At 41.7% G+C, this 22,224-nt stretch overlaps 1 protein-coding gene across 4 annotated transcripts in view; it reads right to left on the bottom strand.

Moving 5' to 3' along the window:
- The window catches only part of LOC137102175 (kelch-like protein 29), a 191,466-nt gene that overhangs the window by 18,604 nt on the left and 150,638 nt on the right, over nucleotides 1-22,224 (bottom strand). For all 4 annotated transcript variants that reach the window (XM_067481395.1, XM_067481394.1, XM_067481397.1 and 1 more), the window contains 2 exons: nucleotides 15,703-15,885; nucleotides 12,768-12,948 (listed from right to left, as the gene is read on the bottom strand). In XM_067481395.1, coding sequence (XP_067337496.1) covers nucleotides 12,768-12,948; nucleotides 15,703-15,885 — 364 coding nt within the window. The remainder of the gene's footprint in view (nucleotides 1-12,767; nucleotides 12,949-15,702; nucleotides 15,886-22,224) is intronic.

Below are 22,224 nucleotides of genomic sequence, written 5' to 3'. Positions count from 1 at the left end.
CCTGGAGGGCATTCAAAACAATTTGCACATAAATAAAAGCATCATTTGCTCAAATTAGCGTTTGTCATGTTTGTCTAAAATGTTCATACATATAGCAGCTACGTGGGGGGAAATCTCCATAGCATGACAGGCTATAATCTACAGAGTCCTAGTAGGGAAACAAGTAGATGAAATTGCCTACTGAGCTTTCATTTTAAACCAACTTTAGCTACGCATTTGTACTTTGCAAGTGGGGTGTTTGACAAAAGAAGCTGCTGATAGTGGCTGTGGATATTCATTTGAAATCATTCAGCTGTGACTTCCTGCTTCTTTGCATATTTGCTGGTATCTCATCCAAAAATGCTTTACTCGCACCTGGCTAAGATCACAGTGTGGTGAAGGCTACGCAGGGAAATGTATGAAGAAATGTGAATGAACAGAGGGAAAAATGAGCGAGAGTTGCATTCATTTGAATGTCTATTAAGAGATAGACATTCATGCATAGGATAGAGTCATATAGAGGCAAGTGGGAGACAGGACATTCACTTTGGATGGGAGGAAAGGAGGAGGAGTGAGTTTGGGAGTAACAGGATAGAGTCAGACTCTATCTGTGTTGTGTCAGCTGCCATCTGTGTGTCAGAGCACATCACAGAAACTGTGAGGCCTGTGCCCACACCTCAACTATCACTATGCTGTCTGCTGGGCACCAACACTCACACATACGCATCTCCTAATTACCACTGCCACTCATTTTAGAACATTAGGACACACCTATAGCAGCAGAGGGCATATGGACATAACCAACTGTGTGTAACCAACAACCAACTTTGGTCTAGTGAACCCCCATTTTTTTTACCGCCCTGTACTAAAACCTTATTTTACAGTACCTGAACTGTAATAGCAATTCTGTTTGAAGCCATCCGGTTTTGGCCACATATCATCAAAAACTGGGCCCAAAAAAATGGGGCTATGTGGTTGCTAACACGTACACTTACCGTACTTGGAAGCAGAGTTTAGAATTTAAAGGTAAACAAGCAGCAAATATTAACACTTGTAAGTTAACACCCATGATGGATAATTCCTGGAGTTACATTTATCTCAAGGTCTAATTGAATTTGCAAATTGACAGTTATATAGACGTCTTTCTTTGACATACTGTTCAAAAAGGTCCTCAAATGAGCCGACCCACCTTTAGCTATGCTTTTTCTTCCAAAAACAAAAACTTTTCACAAATTGTAAGAGATGAAAACAAAACCAGCAGCTCTGTGACAACTAATTTGAACTCGTTTGTATTCACCTCTGTTCCCCTGTGTTGATTTTCTCTGCATGTGACAGCTGTTAGTAGCCGTGTTCTCTCTCCCCGGGTTGATAATCAATGTCTGATGGAGAAATCTAGCGAGTCCTGCCTTATAGAGGAAGGGAGCTCTGCTGCTCAGAAATGTAAAAGTTTGGGTACATTTGCATCCTATAGGAAGCACGTGATTTTGCTGACATGCTTGCAGCATCATCAGGGAAACTGTGCGGAAGCCACAACAGCAGTTACTCTTCATTTAAACTAATGACTTGGAAATTTTTGAATTTCAAATTAATTTTCAGGCTCTTGCTGCCAACATCAGCCTCCCAACTAAAAACATGAAGCAGGAATATGTCTTCCTACCATTGTTTTGTTTCTGATGAGGATGGAATCAGCATTTGTAAATCGATGTGAATGTAGAATACTTTATATTAGTAAATACAATAAACAAAACATGGGGTTAGAGGGTATAAGTTAAAATGAAGATTCTTCCTTCATAAAAAATATATGTTTGTTACATGTTCATGTTTTAGCCACTTGACAAAGTTCCTCAACTTCCTTAACTTATTTAATTAGACACTTTGAACAGGAACTTTTAAATAAATATTAACTTATTGGAGCTTGGAATGATTTCTCAAAATTTCTCCTAACATTTCTCAAAAGCAGCCACAAAATGACAAAAGTAAAAAAAATAAGTTTATGGTCCTTAATTATGCCTTTAATCATTCTGTGACCTCTCAAATTTACCTTAGGACCCCTTGAGGGGTCTCAAAACCAGGTTGAGTACTACTGATTTAACCTTTGACACACTTCCTCATTCATGAAATCCCAGATCTCCCTCATTCCTCTCAAGGGCAGAGCCATTTTGCTTGTTATTTGCTCATAGTACACACTTCTGACAGATTGTGTATGATGACATCTGGGAATCTGATGGAGTCTTGCTCTCCGTATGGACAGCCTTGGAGGGTGTTCATCTAACAGACTGGAGTCAAGGTCAGCCAAAAGAGCCACACACAAAACACACACCACTGCCATCACTCTAGCAAAACACACATATACACAAGTCATTAACTCTGATGGATTATAGCATATTTCAGGCTAATAAGACAAACACAGTTTACGTGTATACACCATGCATAAATGCATGCACACACACACGATTATAGCCGTACTTATAAGCACAGATGGACATGGACCTGCCACCTTACTATCACTTTCAGATAATCCTAGTGAGACAGAAAGTGATCTTCCCACTGACCACATAAATCCTTGTAAATGAACTTTCAGAGCACAAGTCTCTTTTCTTCATCTGTGAGTGCACAATCATGTATGTATAGAAGTTTAGTGTACAGTACATGCTGATAAACTGCAGATATGCTTTACGACACTTGTACTTGAAAAGGCACCTTGAGACGCTATCAGGAAGGGAACTTAGGGAGCCATAATAAAAGTGAGTGTGTGCTCTTAGAGGGTCTCTGCGTATGTGTGTGTATGTGTGGACGTAGATTTAATTGGATGGGAATGTCACGTCGGACAGGGGACATGAGTGCTGCCGGTGGTGTAGGTCGTACACCAATTATTGCTCTGTGCTCTTCAAAACTAGACAGGAGATGGAAGACTGAGACCCCACTTCATTACTAAATAAGCCCCTGTGTTGATAGCAGCCATGTAGGGCAGCACTGCAGGGGTATGGGGGGGTGGGAACTGGTGGTTAGAAGAGAGAAGAAAATTCCCAAGTTTTTAGGAACTACAAATGGCGTCATGCTGCAATCATCTTTGGCAAAAATTGTTTAAATTATCACTGGCTAGAATTGGAACATAGAGTAAGACTTAACACAAACAGACAAAAAGGCTTCAGCTATGCAAACAGATCAGAGAGGATGTTCTTGGACTCAGACACTGCGAAGTTAAACATAAACACACTCACAATGACAAAGCTGAAATGATGTCATTGCTACTCATACTATACCTGCTCTTACAAAACTCTGCTAGAGGACATCATCCGTACTCCTAACAATGAACAACTACATTTTCCCTTAGAAGGCAGAGAGAAGTTTAAAAGCATTAATATAGATATAGAGTCGTCCCCAAACTAGCACTTTAGGAAGAAAGTTGAAAATTGGGGTTGGCCTTTGACCATGTCGAATAAAAATCACAGTATGCTAAAATTTGCCAATTAAAAGTAAACAAAAATACAGCTAAGGCCAAATATTACTGCCATCTATTGAACTATGCTGCTAGCATGGATAAAAAAAACAATGTGGGGACAACTGTGAGCCTTTGTTCATTTAACACATATACACAGATATATGTAGGCTATGCACGTGAAGCATTAAGGGAAGGCTGAGCATAAATCAAGTGCATGACTGTGAATTTAAAAAAAGAGAGAAAAACTATAAGTAGTTCCATTATGACCTCCCCTAATGGGACACATTAATAAGTGATTCAAATTTTTGCCATTTTAAATAATAATCATGAACTGTACTTAACAATCCAAATGGAGTTTATTTAAAATGTTAAAGGATGGCTTCACTGATTTTAAACTTGCTTCTTTTGGTTCTAGTTTGGGTAGTAAATGTACATAGATGACATCACTAGGAGGAACCTTCAGGTCAGATTATGTCACCTTGTTGCTCACAATATGGAGTTTGTAATCATGGTCGGAGCTCCCCTGGATGACATCATTTGAGGTCCTAATGAGGAAAAACTCTAGAGGAGTTTTTCAGCTAGAAGCAGCAAAATATTTCATTATAGGGAAGTCAGAGCAACGTTTAAATGCATTAATGTGCGTTTAAACCGTAAACTACAGCCACACAGAGCAAGTTGAACATTGTTAGTCGCCTTTTAAAATCAATAAAAAAGATGTTCACCGCACTTATTCTACTTGTGATCGTCTTAAAACATGCGTGCTTACTGGTGCACACACATGCAACTCCCTGACCCAAACACACACAATCAGGACAAATCTATACATAACAACTAACCCTCCCACCTCCACTGTGGATCCTTCTCAAGGTGCCAGGGAGTGTGTTGTCTGAATATTGCGATGGTTTGCCAGGGCTATGGTTTCTAAAGGTCAGTTGTTGCTACCACCTGCGGGGGGGATGGCGAACTGACTGCCAACGATCTTGGTAGCATCTGTCACATCCTAACCGCTGATAATTAGGCAGCAACACAATGCTGCAACCTTACTGATTGGATGTCTGACTGGTTGGTATGATATGAGGGAAAAGGTGTGTGGTACAGGGGGAATATATGATATTGTGCGTGTGTTTGTGTGTTTGGCACCGAGAGATGGAAGGTGAGAGGAGCTAAAAAAAGACACAGACGCAAAAAAAAAAAAAAAAGCAAAAAGAAAAATGATTTACTGCTTGGCAAAGGCTGGAAATCGTCCGAGGTGCCAACTGATCGTTTATCAACGAGGAGGAAGCAAGTACTGCCCGTACTCCTCATTATCTGCAGTCACTCTCTGACTCTGCTTAATACCATCCTCGGGCACACCTGCCACTGCTCTCCGATGTTTCTGTATAACCATCATGCATGCGTGCACACACACACACGCGCGCACACACACTCTCTTTGCCAATCAACCTCTATGTCTCAGAGACCTTCGGTGTCCCATTACAAGACAATGAAGAGGAGACACTGTCTTTGCTTGTGCATGTCAGACAGATTCCAAATCGGCGGCCTCGCAGGCCCCAAATACACCCATCATCTGCAGCCCACCTAATCAGTGCTGTGAGGAGACGGACGGTGGGACAGGAGGTTTAGAAGAGGTTGGAGACTGTGGTTAAAAGAGGAAACCAGGAGGGGAATAGAAGGAGGCAAATAAGCATGGAGAGAGAGAAATATGAGAGAGCCCTGATGATCTACCTGATTTTGGACCATTCTCTTTTTAGACCTGAAGCCTCAAACTCACTGAGATATGCAGTGACTCCTGCATTGAGCTGGAAAATTACTGGGCATGTATATACAGTCTACAAATAAATGACAACTTATGTTTCTCTTCACACATAACACAAAAGTACAGAGTCATGAGGTCAATGTACATATTTTTTTTTACATTAATAGGCAATGCACTTGGCATTGATATGAAGTATCAACTGATTATAAAATGTATTGCCCATTAATGTTCTACAGATCAACAAACCAACTAATGACTAATCATGTCGGCACTGGTGTTAATCAAGCGTTTAAGAACAGATTCATTTTTCTGCACTGCTTCCTTTTGACAAAATGAATGCAGCCACTATGCTCACTCTGATGGATTACCCAATTCAAAAAAAGTTTCAAGAGTTTTTTTATATTGTGCTGAGCTGAAAGGAAACCAAACGGATGCCTTGTAAAAAAAAAGAAATAAACAAAGCTCTATACAATGTGTAAAACTCAGCAGCGTGGTTTGAAAAATGGTTTGCTGTGATGTAAAGAAAACAGGATCTGTAATAATAAGATGCAAAGGAGGAGAGTGAGCAGCGGAGAGACAGGGACATGAAAAGTGAAAATCAACACAGACATTTGAGAAGGGAGAGGGGTACCATCGAGAGGTAATATGGGTGTATGAGAGTGAGACTGCGGGGGGAGGGATGACGGGGGGAGGGAAGTAGGAGTTGAGTTAGTGTGAGAGGGTGAACCAGTGCCTTGACAGCACAGCAGGGGCCAACGCTGTGAAGTTGGTTAATCCTGAGGAGCAGGGGATTAGCTCAGCAGGGGAGAACCATCTCAGCAGGGGGGCCCTGGGAGTCTGTTGTCGCCGGCCACTGTGCCATGCTACAGGGCTACCACGGCAACCCCACCCTTTACACACCCCCCTCCAAAAACTAGCCCTAGGCACTGTCGGACCTAGTATGTGGAAAAGGAAGTAGGCAGTAACGCACACGCAGAAATATAAAATACATGCATGACAGTTTATCAGTTTATTATTGCTATGGAGAGAGTGAGGGTGTCTTCACATGAGACCACTGGTTTCATTGTGATTGACTGTGCACAGCTCATAGACCCATGTTGGGGGTTGCTACATCTACACACTCCTCTCATCTTCACCCGTCAGCGCCTTGCTGCTGAACTCCTCTTCCTCTTCTCTCTCCTACTTTCTTTCTTAACTCTTTCACTGTGGGGTCCCAAACACCTGGGGCTGCAAAGTAGTGGGGGGGTGCTCCACTGTTATTAGCATCATTGAACTGTTTATTATTTCCCTACTGTCTCCAAAAGAGAGTGCTGTTGGGCAGGGAGCTGAAACAGACAAAGAAGGACCTCCACATCCAATGTATTGTGTTGTATTTGTATTGTGTGTGAGAGCGAGCCTGTCGGCCTGTATACAAATAGATTGTGTGTGTTCACATCTGCCTTTAGGTGGTAAAACCCAGAGGTGAATGGCAGGAAGTGCAAGCTGCATTTGAACAGACCTGCCACAAGCTCCTCATTTTGGCTACTTATCAGCTTCTATGTGCCTCCAGACAAAGGAGCCGATCCTTACCAGAGCGGGCTGATATGGGCAGCCAGGAGGCTAATTCTGCCTCAACACAACTCAATGAGCAGCTGACTTTTACTTCTGTGAGTGTGACATGGACTCTCTTCCCACCCCTTGTGTCCCTAGTGAAGGGGACCCTTCTCTGGATGACTGACGACCCAGCACGCACACCACTCGCGGAAATCGAACGTTTGAGAACCTTTCAGTTCATGGAGCAACCCACAGAAGACATGCTTCTGTGGGTGCAGTGTGAGCCATGATAAAACCTCCCGCTGGAATCTCTATCTCACTGCAGGTTCTTGGTCATGGGTGACTTGAAGAAATTTCCTAGGAGCCATTCAATGCTCTTTCACAAGGTCGTTGAGGCATTTCAATTTGCCTCCTGCATCACACTAAGCCAACATTCCTGAAATGGACCATTATGCTGGTAAAAAGTGTTAGAGTACTTAATGAGAAAGTAAAACTCAAGACACAGATGGAGGAGGGTTGTGTTTAAGGCAGGATAAAGGCAAAGGTAAAGAGGGACCAAGGCTGACCACTCCAGAGAAGCTCAGTAACCTTCAAAGAGATGGAAGAAACACAAATCTGACACCCAGCACTAGATGACTCCCTAAAACCCAACTCAGTGATGAAGTGAAGGAATGTTTGTACAATAACAGCAACGAAAAATAATTCAGTTTCTGAACCTGAAAAACACATGAACTATGAAACCTTCTCCATAGATTTAATGGGCACATATTTATGTACTACATTGTCAAAGGTCATTTTTGTTTAAAAAGCCAGAAAAGATCTTTGCCAATCTCCCCTCCATACTTGTTAGCCACACAGCTCAACATCCCTGATGAGAAGAGTTAGTTGCTGTACTCTGTGTCATGTTGCTAACAGTATTCATGCAATATTAACTTACAATAGAGCATGGAGGACGCACAAACCTGTGCATAGTGTGCAATAAATAAAACAAAACCATCTGTGATTGACACATCATTAGACACCTATGAATTATTCAATATCTGCAATCATATTGGTTTGCTGAATGATCAACATGCTGAGGAGCATGCAGGCCCTGGGTACCTGATTGCAAGTTAAAAGCCTCCCGAACTCGATTGCTCCCATCCCTAAAAATCTGTCAGTCATTAGTGTGGAGAACGGAGACAGGAATAAGCCTGCTCGGTCCTCTGAGTGTTGATTTGGACCTCCTGCCGTGTCCAGAGAAAGGCTGCATTCTAGTAGCTTTAAGATAGCGCTGATTGAAGACATAATTGTGAATGTGGGTGAATTTCACGGTCAGGAGCGTGAAACCCTCAGTGAGATGAATGGTGAGATGGGGTGCGAGGGAAGCAGGAAGGACTGCAAATTAGGAGTTGGTGTGCTCAGCGCCAGAGCTGGAAGATGAGAGGCCTCAACAGAGGATGACTAATATATGCAGACCCACATATAGAGGCATACATATGTATATATTATGAAGGAGCAATAAGTACACAAACATTGGAAGTTCACACAGACACATACGAAATGAAAAAAGATTGGCTGCATGTGTAAACAATATCCGCATCAATCACTTTATGAGTGAAGCAAATCCAGTCTGGTAGCTATGCAGTTTCATGCCATTCCCCAGCCTTTAAACACAAACCCCACCAGCCATCTGCATATGAAACAAGGCAGCCATTCACATACTGTACACTGACTAATGATTTCTGAATGTTATTAGCTCTCCACATTACAACTGCACTTCAGGTGCCCGTGCAGGTACAGGTGACAAAAACAGGCATGAGTAACAGTTCCCTTATCTCCATTGGCCAGGCTTTAGTGCTGCTGTGGGCTGGCTGTCTCCCTGCTGGAGTCTCTACTATCTTTAGAGTTTTGGCCCAACAATACTGAGCTGCAGTAGAGCCAACTGTGTCTCACTGCAGAGCCACACCTGCCAAATCTGGTAGTTAGCTACAAAATAAAGGATCAGCAGTTAATGGGGCTCATTTATCAAAGCAGGAATGAACAAATACCTCCAGAAATGGCCTGAAAAGTGATCTTGATAATGTTAAACTGTAAGCTTTTTTCAGGCTACGATATTTCTGCAGTGTCTCATATGTGAAGCCAAATGTATGTAGGTACTGTAGGTTCACAATGCCAAGCTCCTAAAACAAGCCCTTAATTATTTAAAGTGTAAATGAAAAATACAGGTTCGATCTGTGTAGGTTTTTATGAAGGTTTAAAGCTAAAAGTGTAAGTAAGGTTACATTTTCTGACAGAGTTGTCTATTCGTACTTTCATTCAGTATTGTAAAAAAACAAAACAAACAAAAAAAACCTAATTTGTGGAATTATATAAACCCTTGTTTGTGAGCCTCATGAAATAAATTGCTTAATCTGTCAAGCTCTTCCCCAAGCCACTGAGATTGTGTATGATTTATAGCACCTGTCTTTTGAGTTGATTCGAGAGACCAGCTGCCTGTTGTTCACAAATCTGCTGCGGAGTCACAAATCCGCTTTAATCTTTGAAATAGCCCACCCTTTCTCGGCAAAACAAACAGATAATACAAACATTCAGCAACAGTCAGGTGCAAAGCTTAACTCCATACTGTTTCCTTCACATTATTTAAATATTTTATCGTGCGGTACAATATTATTGAAAACCCAAGAGAGAAGCAAAACATTTTTGAGCCTCAGCAACTTCTGACAAATTATTTAAAACTTGTGACGATGGCTGACCTTAACGAACAACGCCAAGTTTCCAAACCGTTGACCGCTGAATGTATACAGAAGAAATCCCACAAAAAAATGTAATCTCTGTCGGGGCTGTCAACTCTGTTGTGAAAGTCTTCTGAGGCTTTTCAGCAGCTCCTTGAGACTTTCCCAGGACCCACTCAAAATGTCGTCAGACCATAAATGAACTACTGTTTTGGGCTCGCATTCTCACAAAGTACACAGTTGTGCCCACCCGCTCTCATATTACATCCATGGCTGATGTTAGCTGGGAAGTTTTTCCCCACTACTTTGCTGAGACTATTGCCCAATAGGAACAGAGTACATTTGGGGTGAGGGGGGCTTTTAAAGGGCAGGAGCTAAGTACTATGTAAATGCCCATTATAAGAAAAATAACCAGTTTCCCAAATGAAATCAAGAAGGGGGCATTTAGAGAATGTGAAGATATGTCACGCTGTGTTTGAAAGATGGGGACGCCATCTTGTGAGGTATAGTATGTGCTCAGCAAAGAGTCACACAACTCATAACTGAAAGGCAGAGGGATCCTCACAAAATGGCAAAAATTCAACATGGCATGACAACTTCAAATTGTGTGTGTTACTGCTGATGATCATCTTTTCACTCATCATCAGTAATTAGGCCACAAAGTATCACTGATATACTTTGGTACTACTTACGGTACTTGTTACATTGTACTGTACGTAGTACCAAAGGTTTTTTATGTCAAACTCTCCTCTTAGGAGCACTGCTCTGATGTCTTTATTGGGCTTGAACAGAAGGTTTGACGTCATTGGGATTATTCAGCTGTAAATGAGATCCACTGATGTGTTTTTTGTTATGTAATGATTTTTGCATTTTTCAGTAGTTCTGTTGGGCTGCTGAACAGCTCTTGCAGGAATGTTGTTCAAAGCTGTAAAGGCTTGATGAACAGCTGGCCATATGGCTATTTGGTCCTAATACCACGTTCTCAAAAATATGTTTAATGTAGACAACTATGTTCAGATTAGTAAATTCTACACTAACCCTTTTCTGTAAATTATGCGCACATTAATTTTTGCTTTGCAGACTCACCAAAGAAAATGTATATGTTCTCTTTGGAGGCATATGGACTGATATCTGAATGTTGTGTGAGCTGCAGTACTTGCCTAATTCAATCAGTTTCCTAATGTTACTGTGAAAAGGATATCACTGGATATCTAAGCTGGTTATAAGCATATAATATGTTTCTTATTGAAAATGTAATATTGACAATCCTGGGGATGTAATTTCCTCCCTCCAACCTAAACCTATATTACTACAGATATAGCAATAATATAAAACCTGAAAAAAAAAAGGTTTTACCAGCAGGAAGCAGAACACATCCAACCATTACAATACTTTTGTTATTCCTCGCCAACAGCCTTCTACACACTAAACACAGTTAGATGTTCTGGTCTCCTTAAAGGTGTGTACGGATCACACTGCTGACGTTTGCCACACGATTAGCCTACAATTCATTAACAAAGTCAGTGGTAAAGGCGTTCACAGCAGGTCAACACATCCTGTCAGCTATAAAAGGTAGACTATTCAAATAACACATTTTAAATGGAAATCTGAACCAATGAATAATATATTTGTAATCATCATGAAAAATTAAAACACAAAAACCTTTGCAATTTGAATACATCAGCCGATGTACCAGTGTCAGAATTCCAGGTATCACTTCCCTGTTTATGCATTTTAAAAAGCACATACTTATTACGTATTTAGGCTTTATATTCACAAAAAGTGAGTCTTTAGACCTTCTGACTCAATTTTGACTCTCGCTTCTCACAGTTGCTCCTTAAAAAGATGAAATAAAAGCCTGGGTTGCTTAGAAACTAAAGAAAGTCAGTTGACTGCTGTAAGAATTTTGCCAAACAGCTTGAGAGACCTGTTACCTTTTACATGATAAGGCCAGTGAATACAACCCTGACCCTGTGTTAAAAATGGTATGCATCAGCCTGAGAACCCTGCGTGTTCCTCCTAATACAAGCTCAACTATGTTTTTTTGTGCGAGTATTTGTCCCTAGCCAATGCTCGCTTCAAGAGTGCAGCACTAGGGCAGTAATACCAAGAAGAGGAGGCCTCTGGCAGTTCTTGAATAGGGGCAAAGTAGGTTAAAGTTTTACGGCGCTGATAATTGAGTCCAGTTGCTGAGGGCCACAGAGAAGCTTCATGATTGCACAAAAACGCACACAAGAGCACAGAGAGAGAAACACATACAAGCACATCACACCGCTAAATGCTGATTTCTTTGGAGCCGTGAATGCCCTAGATGCACTGGCAGCTCTCAAAATTAAGCAGATCAGAGACAGAGGAATCAAATGCGTTTCCATTACGGGGCAAATATTCTATCTACCCCCTGTCATAACGACACTGTATAGCAGCATTATGGGGAAATATCAAATTAGGCTGTTTCATTTGGAGGACTGTTGTGCATTGCGAACAGCTTTAGAGATCAATTGAGCAGCTAGGTAATGAGCGGCAGCGGCCTGCTCTAATATACTCAGTAATGTTCTTTTGATTGCTTTGGTTAATCTCGCTCTGCCGTGCAGGGGAGGTAGCCCCCTCTGTCTGCTGAAGCTCAGTCCTCAGTCCAGGTTAGAGGAAAAAATAAGAAACACACAGCAGTGTTGCAAAAGTCAAGCGATATGGATCCAGTTATTAAATCTGAACAATCCCTATTCGAGTTTAACGCCACTAGGAATTCATTACACTCCATGAGAACACTTTTTATGTCTAGTTTTATGCTGAAGAGTTTCAACAAGTACAGAAAAATACGAAGAAAAGACCCAGCTGAATAGGCCACAGTGGACGACCTTCAAATGAATTGTCAGTGATGTGCTGATGCTGAAGTGGATGGAATCAGAAACAGTATACCACTCTGCTCTCTAAAAGCAAATTCTCTCACTCATGCACCACTCACAAACAAGTAAGAGGTGCTCTGTCGCACAACAGCCCTCACAGCTGTGGCCATTTAATATTCTCCGGCTCAGATTCATTTCTCTGCACCTTTTGCTCTCACAGAAAATGCTAACAAACCTGTCCAACCACTTTTGCAATATGCTGCACGGCACTGCTGCATGCCACACCATCTGCCACGTTCCACTGCACAGTGTGAATACTTATTTGCTCAAACTGGATTGCTCAGCAAACGCCTACTTTTGAAGATCTGTTCACACGTGCGCCCAAAGATGGCTGTCAATTCAGGTGTGAGCTGGATGGGACTGTGCAGTCGCCAGCTGGGAGTTGCTGGAGTTGTTTGTTGCTTGGAGAGAAGGTTCTGTTGAGACTGCGTGACTCTTACCTCTCTACGTGATCCAGGTTCCCTGATACACCAAGCCCTCCGATGGTGTAAAGTTTGCCGTCGTACACCAAGCTGTTGTGTCTGCAGCGAGCCACGGTCATCCGGGACACCAGATTCCAGTTGTCCAACAGGGACATGTAGCACCAAACATCAGCCACCATCACACCTGACTCAGTACCACCTGAAATAACAATAAGGGTTATTAGAGCAGGCATGCAGGGTGATCATAAGAGTGTTTCCACAACATAAACTCTCCCAGGTAACCATGACCCTTTAGGGAAATTATTCCAGGCGTCAAACGAATGTGTTGACAACGCAGTTATATTGTCAGCTTTCCTATGCCTAGCATTCAGAATTGCAGGTATACTGTAAAATAACCATACAGTACAACAGACTGTCTACTTTGGAGAGTGGTGTTTTCAATTTTTCAGCCCTCTTTTCCACCTCTTCATTCATTCATTAATCCACTGCTGGTTCTTCAGGCACAGTGAAAATCCAACCAGAACATGTACAGAAGCAGCTTAGTTTAGAGATTAGTTTCTGTGGCTCCTGTCACTATGAGATTGAAAAGGACTACATGAATTTTATGTGGTGTATAACGGGTGTCACATGTGAATTTCTAAAGTGTTGACATTACGTGGTACTATGATTAAAATATTATTCTAATGATTTTATTTTCTCTACCTGACTGTAAGCTGCTTTCTGTTGTCGACTAATAAACCAGCCAACTAACAAAACAGCCCTTGTTTCAGGTCTCTTCAAAGCAGCTCTGTCAGCTGTGTAGTCTGACATCTAACACCAGCCATGACTCAGTGACCCTGCTCCAAGTGTGAGGAAGGTTACAGACTAGAGGCCGTTGATTGGCTAGCTAGAACACCTCTGATTTCCCCACTGGCTGTCTGACTCCCAGCAGACACATGCAGACCTGTTCCAATGCCCAAACACAAATTTACATTTATATGAAAAGAGGGAGAGGAAAGGTACACGCAGGACAAATCCTGTTGCATTTCCACGGTGCAATGTCAAGGTCTGAGTACCGTGCAGGATTCTCGCACAAATGGACTGTGGAGGGCGAAATTCAGTGTACCTCTGGAGGAGCAACTTAAAGGTGTCGCTTAGAGGGAGTCACAGAGTGCACAGTGTGCCACTATGGAACAAAATAAACTGCAGAACACTGCAATGACTGTAAAGGCAAGCTGAGGAAAAAAGTCAAGTTCAAACAAATGCTCCACAGAAGGTAAATAAGAGAGACATTTTAGACATAAATGACTCTTCTGAAGAGAAAGACATTAAAGTTGTCTGCAGTGTTGGGCAGACAAAAGCTTTCAAAGCTACAGATGAGTAAGCTCTGAGACCAGCCAGCCCTTTAAAAGTCTTTAACTGTTTCACAAAGGTCACAGGAAATGGGCGGTAGCCCGGGTAGCTTCGCTTTACCAAATCCTATCTGTTGAAAATGATGCAAGTGACTTTGTATACTTTAAAGAGAGTTTCCTGAGTCTTTTGTTCTATCAATAGCTGTTACTAAGATCGAGAATGAACTCAAAGTTAGAAACATTGTTATTTAGTAGTATGTTAGTTAGTTAGTGACTAGTTTGTTGTAGTGCATCATAACAAGCCTTAAAACATAATTGAAGTGCTACAGAATTGTCCCTTGCAGCTGATTGGTCCGTTATTTTATTCAACGTGGCTAAAAAAAAACCTGAAAAGGATTCCATGCTCCAGGTCAAAACAGGTTTTGTTCCCAATGGTAAAATCAAGAAAAATTTGAGAAATGGCTGCTTAACAGTATTGGAGTTTTATTCTCATTAGTAGCCTGGAATGTCTACAGCCATGCTAGTGGCTCACAAAAGGCAATATAAACATATTGGTGTTCAGCAGCTGCAGGGCCAGGCTTTTGCACCTGTTTACAAGGTGCAGATGTGACACATTCTTGCCCTTAACACGTGCTGTATGTGTCAAACTGTGTTAGCCAATCTTCAACTCCATTCTGCTGTCATTTGTGTGAGTGTCTGCATTATGGATCTCACTCATCATTGCATATGCAGAACCATGCAAATAGGAGAAGGAGACTTGGTAAGAGAGGTTGATTATGCATTCTGCTGGATTTATGGAGGTTGAATGATAAAATTTCTTAATTAGCAAGACACGAATACAGCTTACTGTATGCTGATGGAAATGTCAGTTTTAATAAAAACAAATGAAACACTGTATTCTTTTTCTGCTGATCAGTGCAAAAAGGGCAAATTAAATTATTCTAAGCTGAAAAAAAAACTTTTAAGGAGGGAAAATATCTTCATAGGGAGTGTATTTAGTCATGAACCAAATTAAGGTACAAATTGGAACTTGATCTTACGATGGAACTGAATAAAGTGCCAGGGAAGACCTGAACTTACGGTACAATTCCCAACGACAATTGTACATGGCAGTGTACATCAAGTTTTCCAGCAGTTTTTGAAATACAAAACAAAATTTTGAGACACACTTTTCCACTCCACCTCAGTCCATTCTAAATAGGCTCAGGCTTAAAGAAGGTAGCAGTGTGTGTGGAATTACATATGGTTGTTTCTGTGCAAAGTGACGTTTTACAATGACAATGACTTTCAGAAGTTTTCCTAAGCAGTGATTTCCATCAAACAACAGAATTTGTATTTCAGTCTGGACAAAACAGACATCCTGATAGCATACTGTAATTGAACAATTGTAGGCACAGCAAAATCAGCCTGATGTTCGAGTAATTTCGCCTTTGAAGCTGTTAAATCTAAAGATTCAATTTTGTTGTGAGTTAATATGAAATATTCCAGAATGTGTATATTAACTTTCACTGCTGCTGCGAGATAAACTGATGGTGCTGTCCTCCTGCTCTGTCCCATTACTGTACATGAATGGTGGCAGATACAGATACAACTGAGCTGCTGGAGTGGGCAATTTAGCTCACCTGACAGGTAGATGTTGTCTCCTGCCGAGATGACACCGAAGAACTCGCGGTCATAGAAGGGCAGGCTGGCCAACGGGTACCACTTACTGTTCTGTGGGTTAAAACAGGTGACTGCTGTCAGGGAGCGTTGGTTCATCCCGATCGCTTGACGCCCTCCCACCAGTACTATCACCTCAGCTACACCTAGAGGATAAAGGAACAAGAGGGTGATGGAGGACGAACATGGGGGTGGACAAAGAAGAAAAGAGATGGCAGTAAGCAGACTGTCAGGGATTTGAGCTGCAAGTTAGGACTGAGATTGAATCAAAGGCTCTTTGAAAGAATGTAGTGCTGCAGAATAGAGCAGACATGTTGCTTGGCACATTGCCTGATGTAGAGGTTTTTAAATGTGCCTTTAAAGTGCAAAGTGAACATTTTCTACAGTTAATAATGACATCTTATAAAAAAATACCTTTTCAGACAACAACCTTGACAGCTGCATGAAAACACAAATGAGACACAAACACAAGCCACAGCCACAGATTATAAGTCTGCTGTTTTTAATTCACCAGGCCTTGGCTGTCCCCGAGTCAATAAAATGCAAAACAAAATGCTAAATAGAAAAGTTTTCTTTTGGTCACACAGGAAATGGCTGAGTTAAGTTGGAAAGTATAACTCAATTACCAAGACTGATGAGCTGCCATTCTTTTGTTGCAGCCTGGGTCCCTTATTGGCCTTTCCTCCAAGCACAAACCTATACATGTAGTCTTCTACAAACTCAGAGAAACAAACTGTTTGCATATGGCATTAAGAGTACTCAAACTCAATAGGCTACAGTTGATTTGTATACGAAGATGTGTTGTACACACATACACACACCTGCGCGTTTTAAGCCTTGGATGATTAAAAAGATGCTTGAAACACATTCAGCTCTCATCCCCATTAGTCCTCACCCAATCTCTGCTCTCTGCATGCACACACACGCGCACGCACACACACACTCAGAGCCGGTGGATAAAGACACCAGTGATCCAAAACACACAAACAGGTTGGCAGGCTGCCACATGCGTGTCGCAGGTCCTCTCAGTCTTCAGCAGCAGGCTCCAGTGAACAGGCAAGATGACGAACCGCCAGACAGAAATGAGCTGTGTTTGTAAGCAGCAGGCAGGCAGGCGGGCAGAGGGAGGCGAGCCAGGGAGGGAGAGGAGGGCAATAGGGAGAGAGAGAGACAGAGAGAGAGGCGAAAGAGAGAAAACAAAGAAAGAAAGAGAGGGAGCTGATCTTCATACACTACCAACTGCTTGGATCGATACTTTTCCACACAGGCACTCTCTTGACAGGCACATCCATAGGCGGCTGTCTTTTCCATCTGTTTCATTCTGTTAAAAAAAAAAAAAACTATACCCTCATTTTTTTTTCCCTTAAGCTTCTCTTTTTCTTTCAAAGCTGGTAAAACAGAGAGCTTTTCTCTAGAAAGAGGAATAAGGGTAAAAAATGAGAAAAATACAAATACTACAATGGGTTTTGCTGAGGCTGAGCAAACACAGAGCAGTAAGCACTGCCTCAGACATATCGTGGACATACAGCTTAGACTTAGTGGACAGCTTAAAGCTGGCTGGGGCTGTTCCTCTGCGAGATTGGAAGAATGTTTCCCTTTGCATAGAATGAAGAAAAAAGTGACGGCTCAAGGCGAAATAGTGACAGTGTCAGTGAAGATGAAGGTCTGGTACGCAAGTTAAAAAACAGAAAATCATCACAAAATACGGAAGGTGTAGAAGTCGCCACCCTTTCTGGCAGCCTGTGAAAGATGTGTGAACTTGGAATGCTACTAAAAAAGATCCGAGTTGAACTCGTTCCAGACATAGGCCCGGTTTCACCGCTTCATGGCTGACGCCCCAGACTCCAAGCCTCAAAAGGCCCCAAAGACCTCCAACAGACCTTGGATTCCGCTAATAAATGGGATTGTAGTTTTATAGGACAGTCACAGCAACAGTGGCCGGTCTTTGAACAGGCTCTTTGTCTTACCTCTCATGAGCCTCCAACCATACGTACACACACACATTAATTATGTTGACTTTGTTCCGTTATTGTTCTTCCTCGTGATTAGTTTGCTGCTATAGCTGGGCGTGTTCGGACTCTATTTCTCTTTATCACATGCGATTTTTCAACGTTACTTGGTTTTAAAAGTTTTCTCTGCCTTTGTAGGATTACATGTTTCATCTCTTTTCATCTGCTTTTCTTTCATCCTATTAGCTGTTTCACTTTCCTAATTAATTGAGGCAGTCAATATCAGGAAAGTTTCTGTGTCTATGCTTCAGCCACTTTGTGATTTACTTTTTTCCATGTGCATGTAAACTCTTATATTAAATTTATGAATTGCTGAAGCTTTGTCGAAAAGTCTCCGTGATTTTGAGTGAAACAATCTTTTGTTACATACATTCTCAATACAAACTGAACTGCCACAATGACTAACGAGGCAAACTAAAGTAATTCCACATGCAGCTACAACACGCCGAATTGTATGTCTGTGCACATGCAGGTCTTTATTATCACCTAGTGCACATATGCAGGATTGTTCTCAGCCTTTTCCGCTTGGCCAGACACGTCAGTGAGACTCCACATCTAGGCGCCAAAGCTTCTGTGCGGCTCTGACCCCTGAAGCCCTGAACACACTCACAAGCTAACATAACCCTACACCGGCCTGTCAGAACGCAACAAAACAGGAGAACGGCAATGCTGACGGGGAGTCACGGCATCGGATCAGTTGGTTGTGTGGGTGCTCGTATGCGCGTGCACGGGTTTTCTCAGACAATGAAGCCTCACAGGGACGGCTGTCAGTCAGGCAGAAGTTTGACGGGAGTTGAGTTGAGGTATGAAGCGATGGAGGATCGAACGATGAAGACAAGCGGTTGGGGATGAAGGGATAACCAAGTCTTGACAGCTCGTTTTTTTTCCCCCTTTTTCTTTTTTTTTTTTTACTGACAGAGTTTATACCCATGGCAGATTGGAAAGAAAATATCTCCTTCTCCTTATTGTTACTGACCTTTTGTCACATTTCTGGTATATTTTTTACTTGCCAATATTTATGGTAAATCAACCAATCACAAGTTTGCAAAACGAATAGCCTTAAAGAAACATAAACAACCAGACTCATTCATTCTTACTGTAGGTAGATGTTAACGAGGCCGACCACAGGCTTCTAGCTTTGGTTTAAGGCAGCTCCACAGGATGTTCTGTGTTTGTGCCTCTTAGCCATCAACTTTATTTGTACTCAGACTACAGTAAAGTAAGGGGCATTTGCAACAAAAAATAATGAAAACATAATGTCAAAGTGTGATATGCTCTCTTTGAGAAAACGCCAACACAAGATTATGGTTTAAAATTCAGATGAAACTCAGTGATGGTTGAAGGCATGTGGTTTGCAGCATGTTTGTTCCATGAAACCTGCATTAAACACCTATAAAAACAACACATATTGTAACCTTTTATATTATCGTAGATAAATTGGAAACAACTTACATCCCTGGCAGACAGACCAGCTTTAGTATTTATTTGTGGTCATGTTTGTTTCTATCTCATAAATATAATATATTCAACCTTCAGTTAGCTTTGCCAGCTAATGGTCCTCTGTATTGAATAGGTAGGTTGCTGTATTTGAAAATGTTGCTAACAAGAGCAGTGAGAGTGCAACCAAACCTGTTTGTTCATCTGTAAAAGCAGCAAAGCTGAACAATGCTAAAATCTGCAATAAAGCTGAAGGGGACTGTAGAGTTACGTAATAAGACTCTACATATTGATTGGTCACTACAAGCACCATTTTAGACAATGCACAGAGTTAAATAACCTCTAACACAGCAGAACCCATTGACTGTAGTTGAAACGTTCTTCTTCATTGCAACAGGAGAACAGGGAAGCAGTGCGGTAGTAAGAATCAAAGCATAACATTTGCAACATCGGAACAGGCTCCATGCTGCATTAAATTCAGCCGCTGCAAGCTGTGATTTGTGTGGCAAAGTAAAAAAAAAAGTCAACAAAATGATGTGTTCTGAGGGACGAACAGGCTCGTGTAAGAACTGAATCTTAAATTGAAGTTGATGCCCACCCACGGAGTGTGACGCACGCATGCACACACACACACACACACACAAATACCCCCTGACAGCTTCTGCATATTGCTTCCACCCAGCTCAACTTCAACGAAATGAAACCTATCTCTGACAGGAGCACACCGCCCATGTTTTACCCCATGCTGGAACAAGCTGGATACTCACTGCGGACGAACAAGTGCACACACACACACGGATTTAGAGTAAGGATGATGGAAAGATAAAGACAGGATGGAAAGATGCTGTCGTTTCCTCTTCCCTGCTGCCACACTGGGCCTTAACTCACCTTGTTATGTGCCTCCTTGCTCTCTGCCCCATGCTGGGACCCTGCTTTCTTTACTCCCTTTTCCTTCTCTCTTTTTTACCCTGCGGCAAACACCTCTCTGTCTCTCCCTCGATGCCAAGCCACAGGAGACAATCTCTTTCTCTTTGTCTTTATTCAGGCCTTCCTCTCTCAAAACCCAGGAGTCTTTGCTCTTTTTCCAACATACATTCCATTTTATCTTCATTCACTGCCTCCTGTTCTTTACCCTTTTTTGTGTTTCACCCTTTAATGACCTTACTTTAACCACCCATTCACTTCATGTTGGCACACTCACAGGAACACTGTAAGATTTAAAGGAAGAGTTCAACATTTGGGCATATACATTTATTTTGTTACTTGCCAATAGTTAGAAAAGAAAAGAAAATAGAAGATAGATAGCCCTCAAGTCTGTAAGGTATATATGAAGCTACCACAAGCAACTGATTACCTAAAGCTGGGCTGAAAGGTTGGAAATTTGTTTATATGTTGGACACAGCCAGGGTAGCTGTCCATAAAGTGCCTAACGTTTATACGATCCAGCTAAAAATCATCCCCCCATCTTTTGATGAGGCTTGCTATATACTGTAGCTGAGCCTGAGAGCTGGAACTTCACAGGTGAGGGAAACGTTAATGCTGAAAGGTACTTATTGAGTCAGTGACCCTGTTCACTGAGTGGGGTCAGCTTGAAGACTCCGTATTAAAAGATTCATTCCTACATGTGCAAAATGCCTCAACCGTTCAGCAGACATAAAGTACAAGATGTTTGTTGTACCAACTGTAAATAGCTAACTAAAGCCTGTTTTGTGTAGTTTGTATCTCGATTTGTCCTCCTCTAACACTCTTTATTTATTGTGCATCTCCTTCTTTGTGACAAGTACAAACTTAAACAGAGAAATCTGCAACGGCTTTAACGCGATGGTGTACTTTATGAAAGAGTACATTGCTCAAATAATTGCTCATGCAGTCAGCTTATGAGAGTTTGAGCTCAGTTTTTCATTAGTCTTTAACTTTATTATTATCCTGAAAGATATTTGGTTGGTTTGCAGCTGAGCATTAAACACATAAATCACAGCAATCCCCAGCTGACATTGAAAAACAACCATCCAGCCTGGTTTGATGAGAAAAAAAATGTTAATAAACATGTCATATGTATAAATATATTCATATAGTGTATAAATGGGACTTTTTTCTTCACTTGGTATCACAGCGGAGTGACACTAGCAGTCTGTCTCATGGGGCTCAGAGCCATTAATATCTCACCCCTGGTCCATAACCATTTTCTCTTATCTCAGCCGCTTCTCTCTTTTCTCTCCATTGCTTTTTTCACTTCTTAATCCTATGATTTCTCTCCCAGGGCGTTAATTTGCTATGGTGAGGATCAGAGGGCCAAAGGCTCCCAAATAATGTTGGGGTTCAGGGAGGTGTAAAGCGTATGTATGTGCATTACTTGGAGTGTGTGCACAGAAGTGTGGATGTTTGGATGTTTTTTTGTTTGTTGGGCATCTACCAAGGAAAAATCTGTACTCTGGTAACTGGTTGTCCTGAGTACTTGGAAGTGAAGATAAACCTTGTATGTAGCCTCAAATGCACCGAGTTAAGTCGAATCAGTGACTTATGTCTAGTGGTATCCAGCCATGCAGATAATATTGGTTTATTTGCTCGGCTTTTGATACGTGTGAAATTTCCACCACCAACAAAATAGAATTAAAGTGAACAGAATAGAAACTCCCAACAGAACTATATTGTTCCAGAAGCAGTGTCCCCAGCATCACAATGATCCACATACCTTGTTTTTGGTGGAACTATTTTCTGCTGAAGAAATAGTCCCTATGAGAACTATTCATGGTTTGTTCTGTGGATTTTCCACAGTAACTGGGACACTGTCACTGCAAAGAGATGTTCCTGTTGAATTTTTTAAGTGCAATGTTCATTGCTGTGAGCTGCACAGATGAATTTTCCCCCCCTCCTTGCATTGTATTAGGAGGATGACATAAACCGAAGGGACAGTTATATTGAAATCTGGTTGGGGAAAAAAAAAGAACTACATTATCTGCGTGGTTAGACACAAGGACAGGGAAGTGAGACAATGTCTTCTTGTAATTTGGGTGAACCAAACTAACACGCACACACCAC

The sequence above is a fragment of the Channa argus genome, chromosome 17, assembly GCF_033026475.1.
Source record: "Channa argus isolate prfri chromosome 17, Channa argus male v1.0, whole genome shotgun sequence".
Lineage (NCBI taxonomy): Eukaryota > Metazoa > Chordata > Actinopteri > Anabantiformes > Channidae > Channa > Channa argus.
This window is presented reverse-complemented; position numbering and strand designations above follow the sequence as displayed.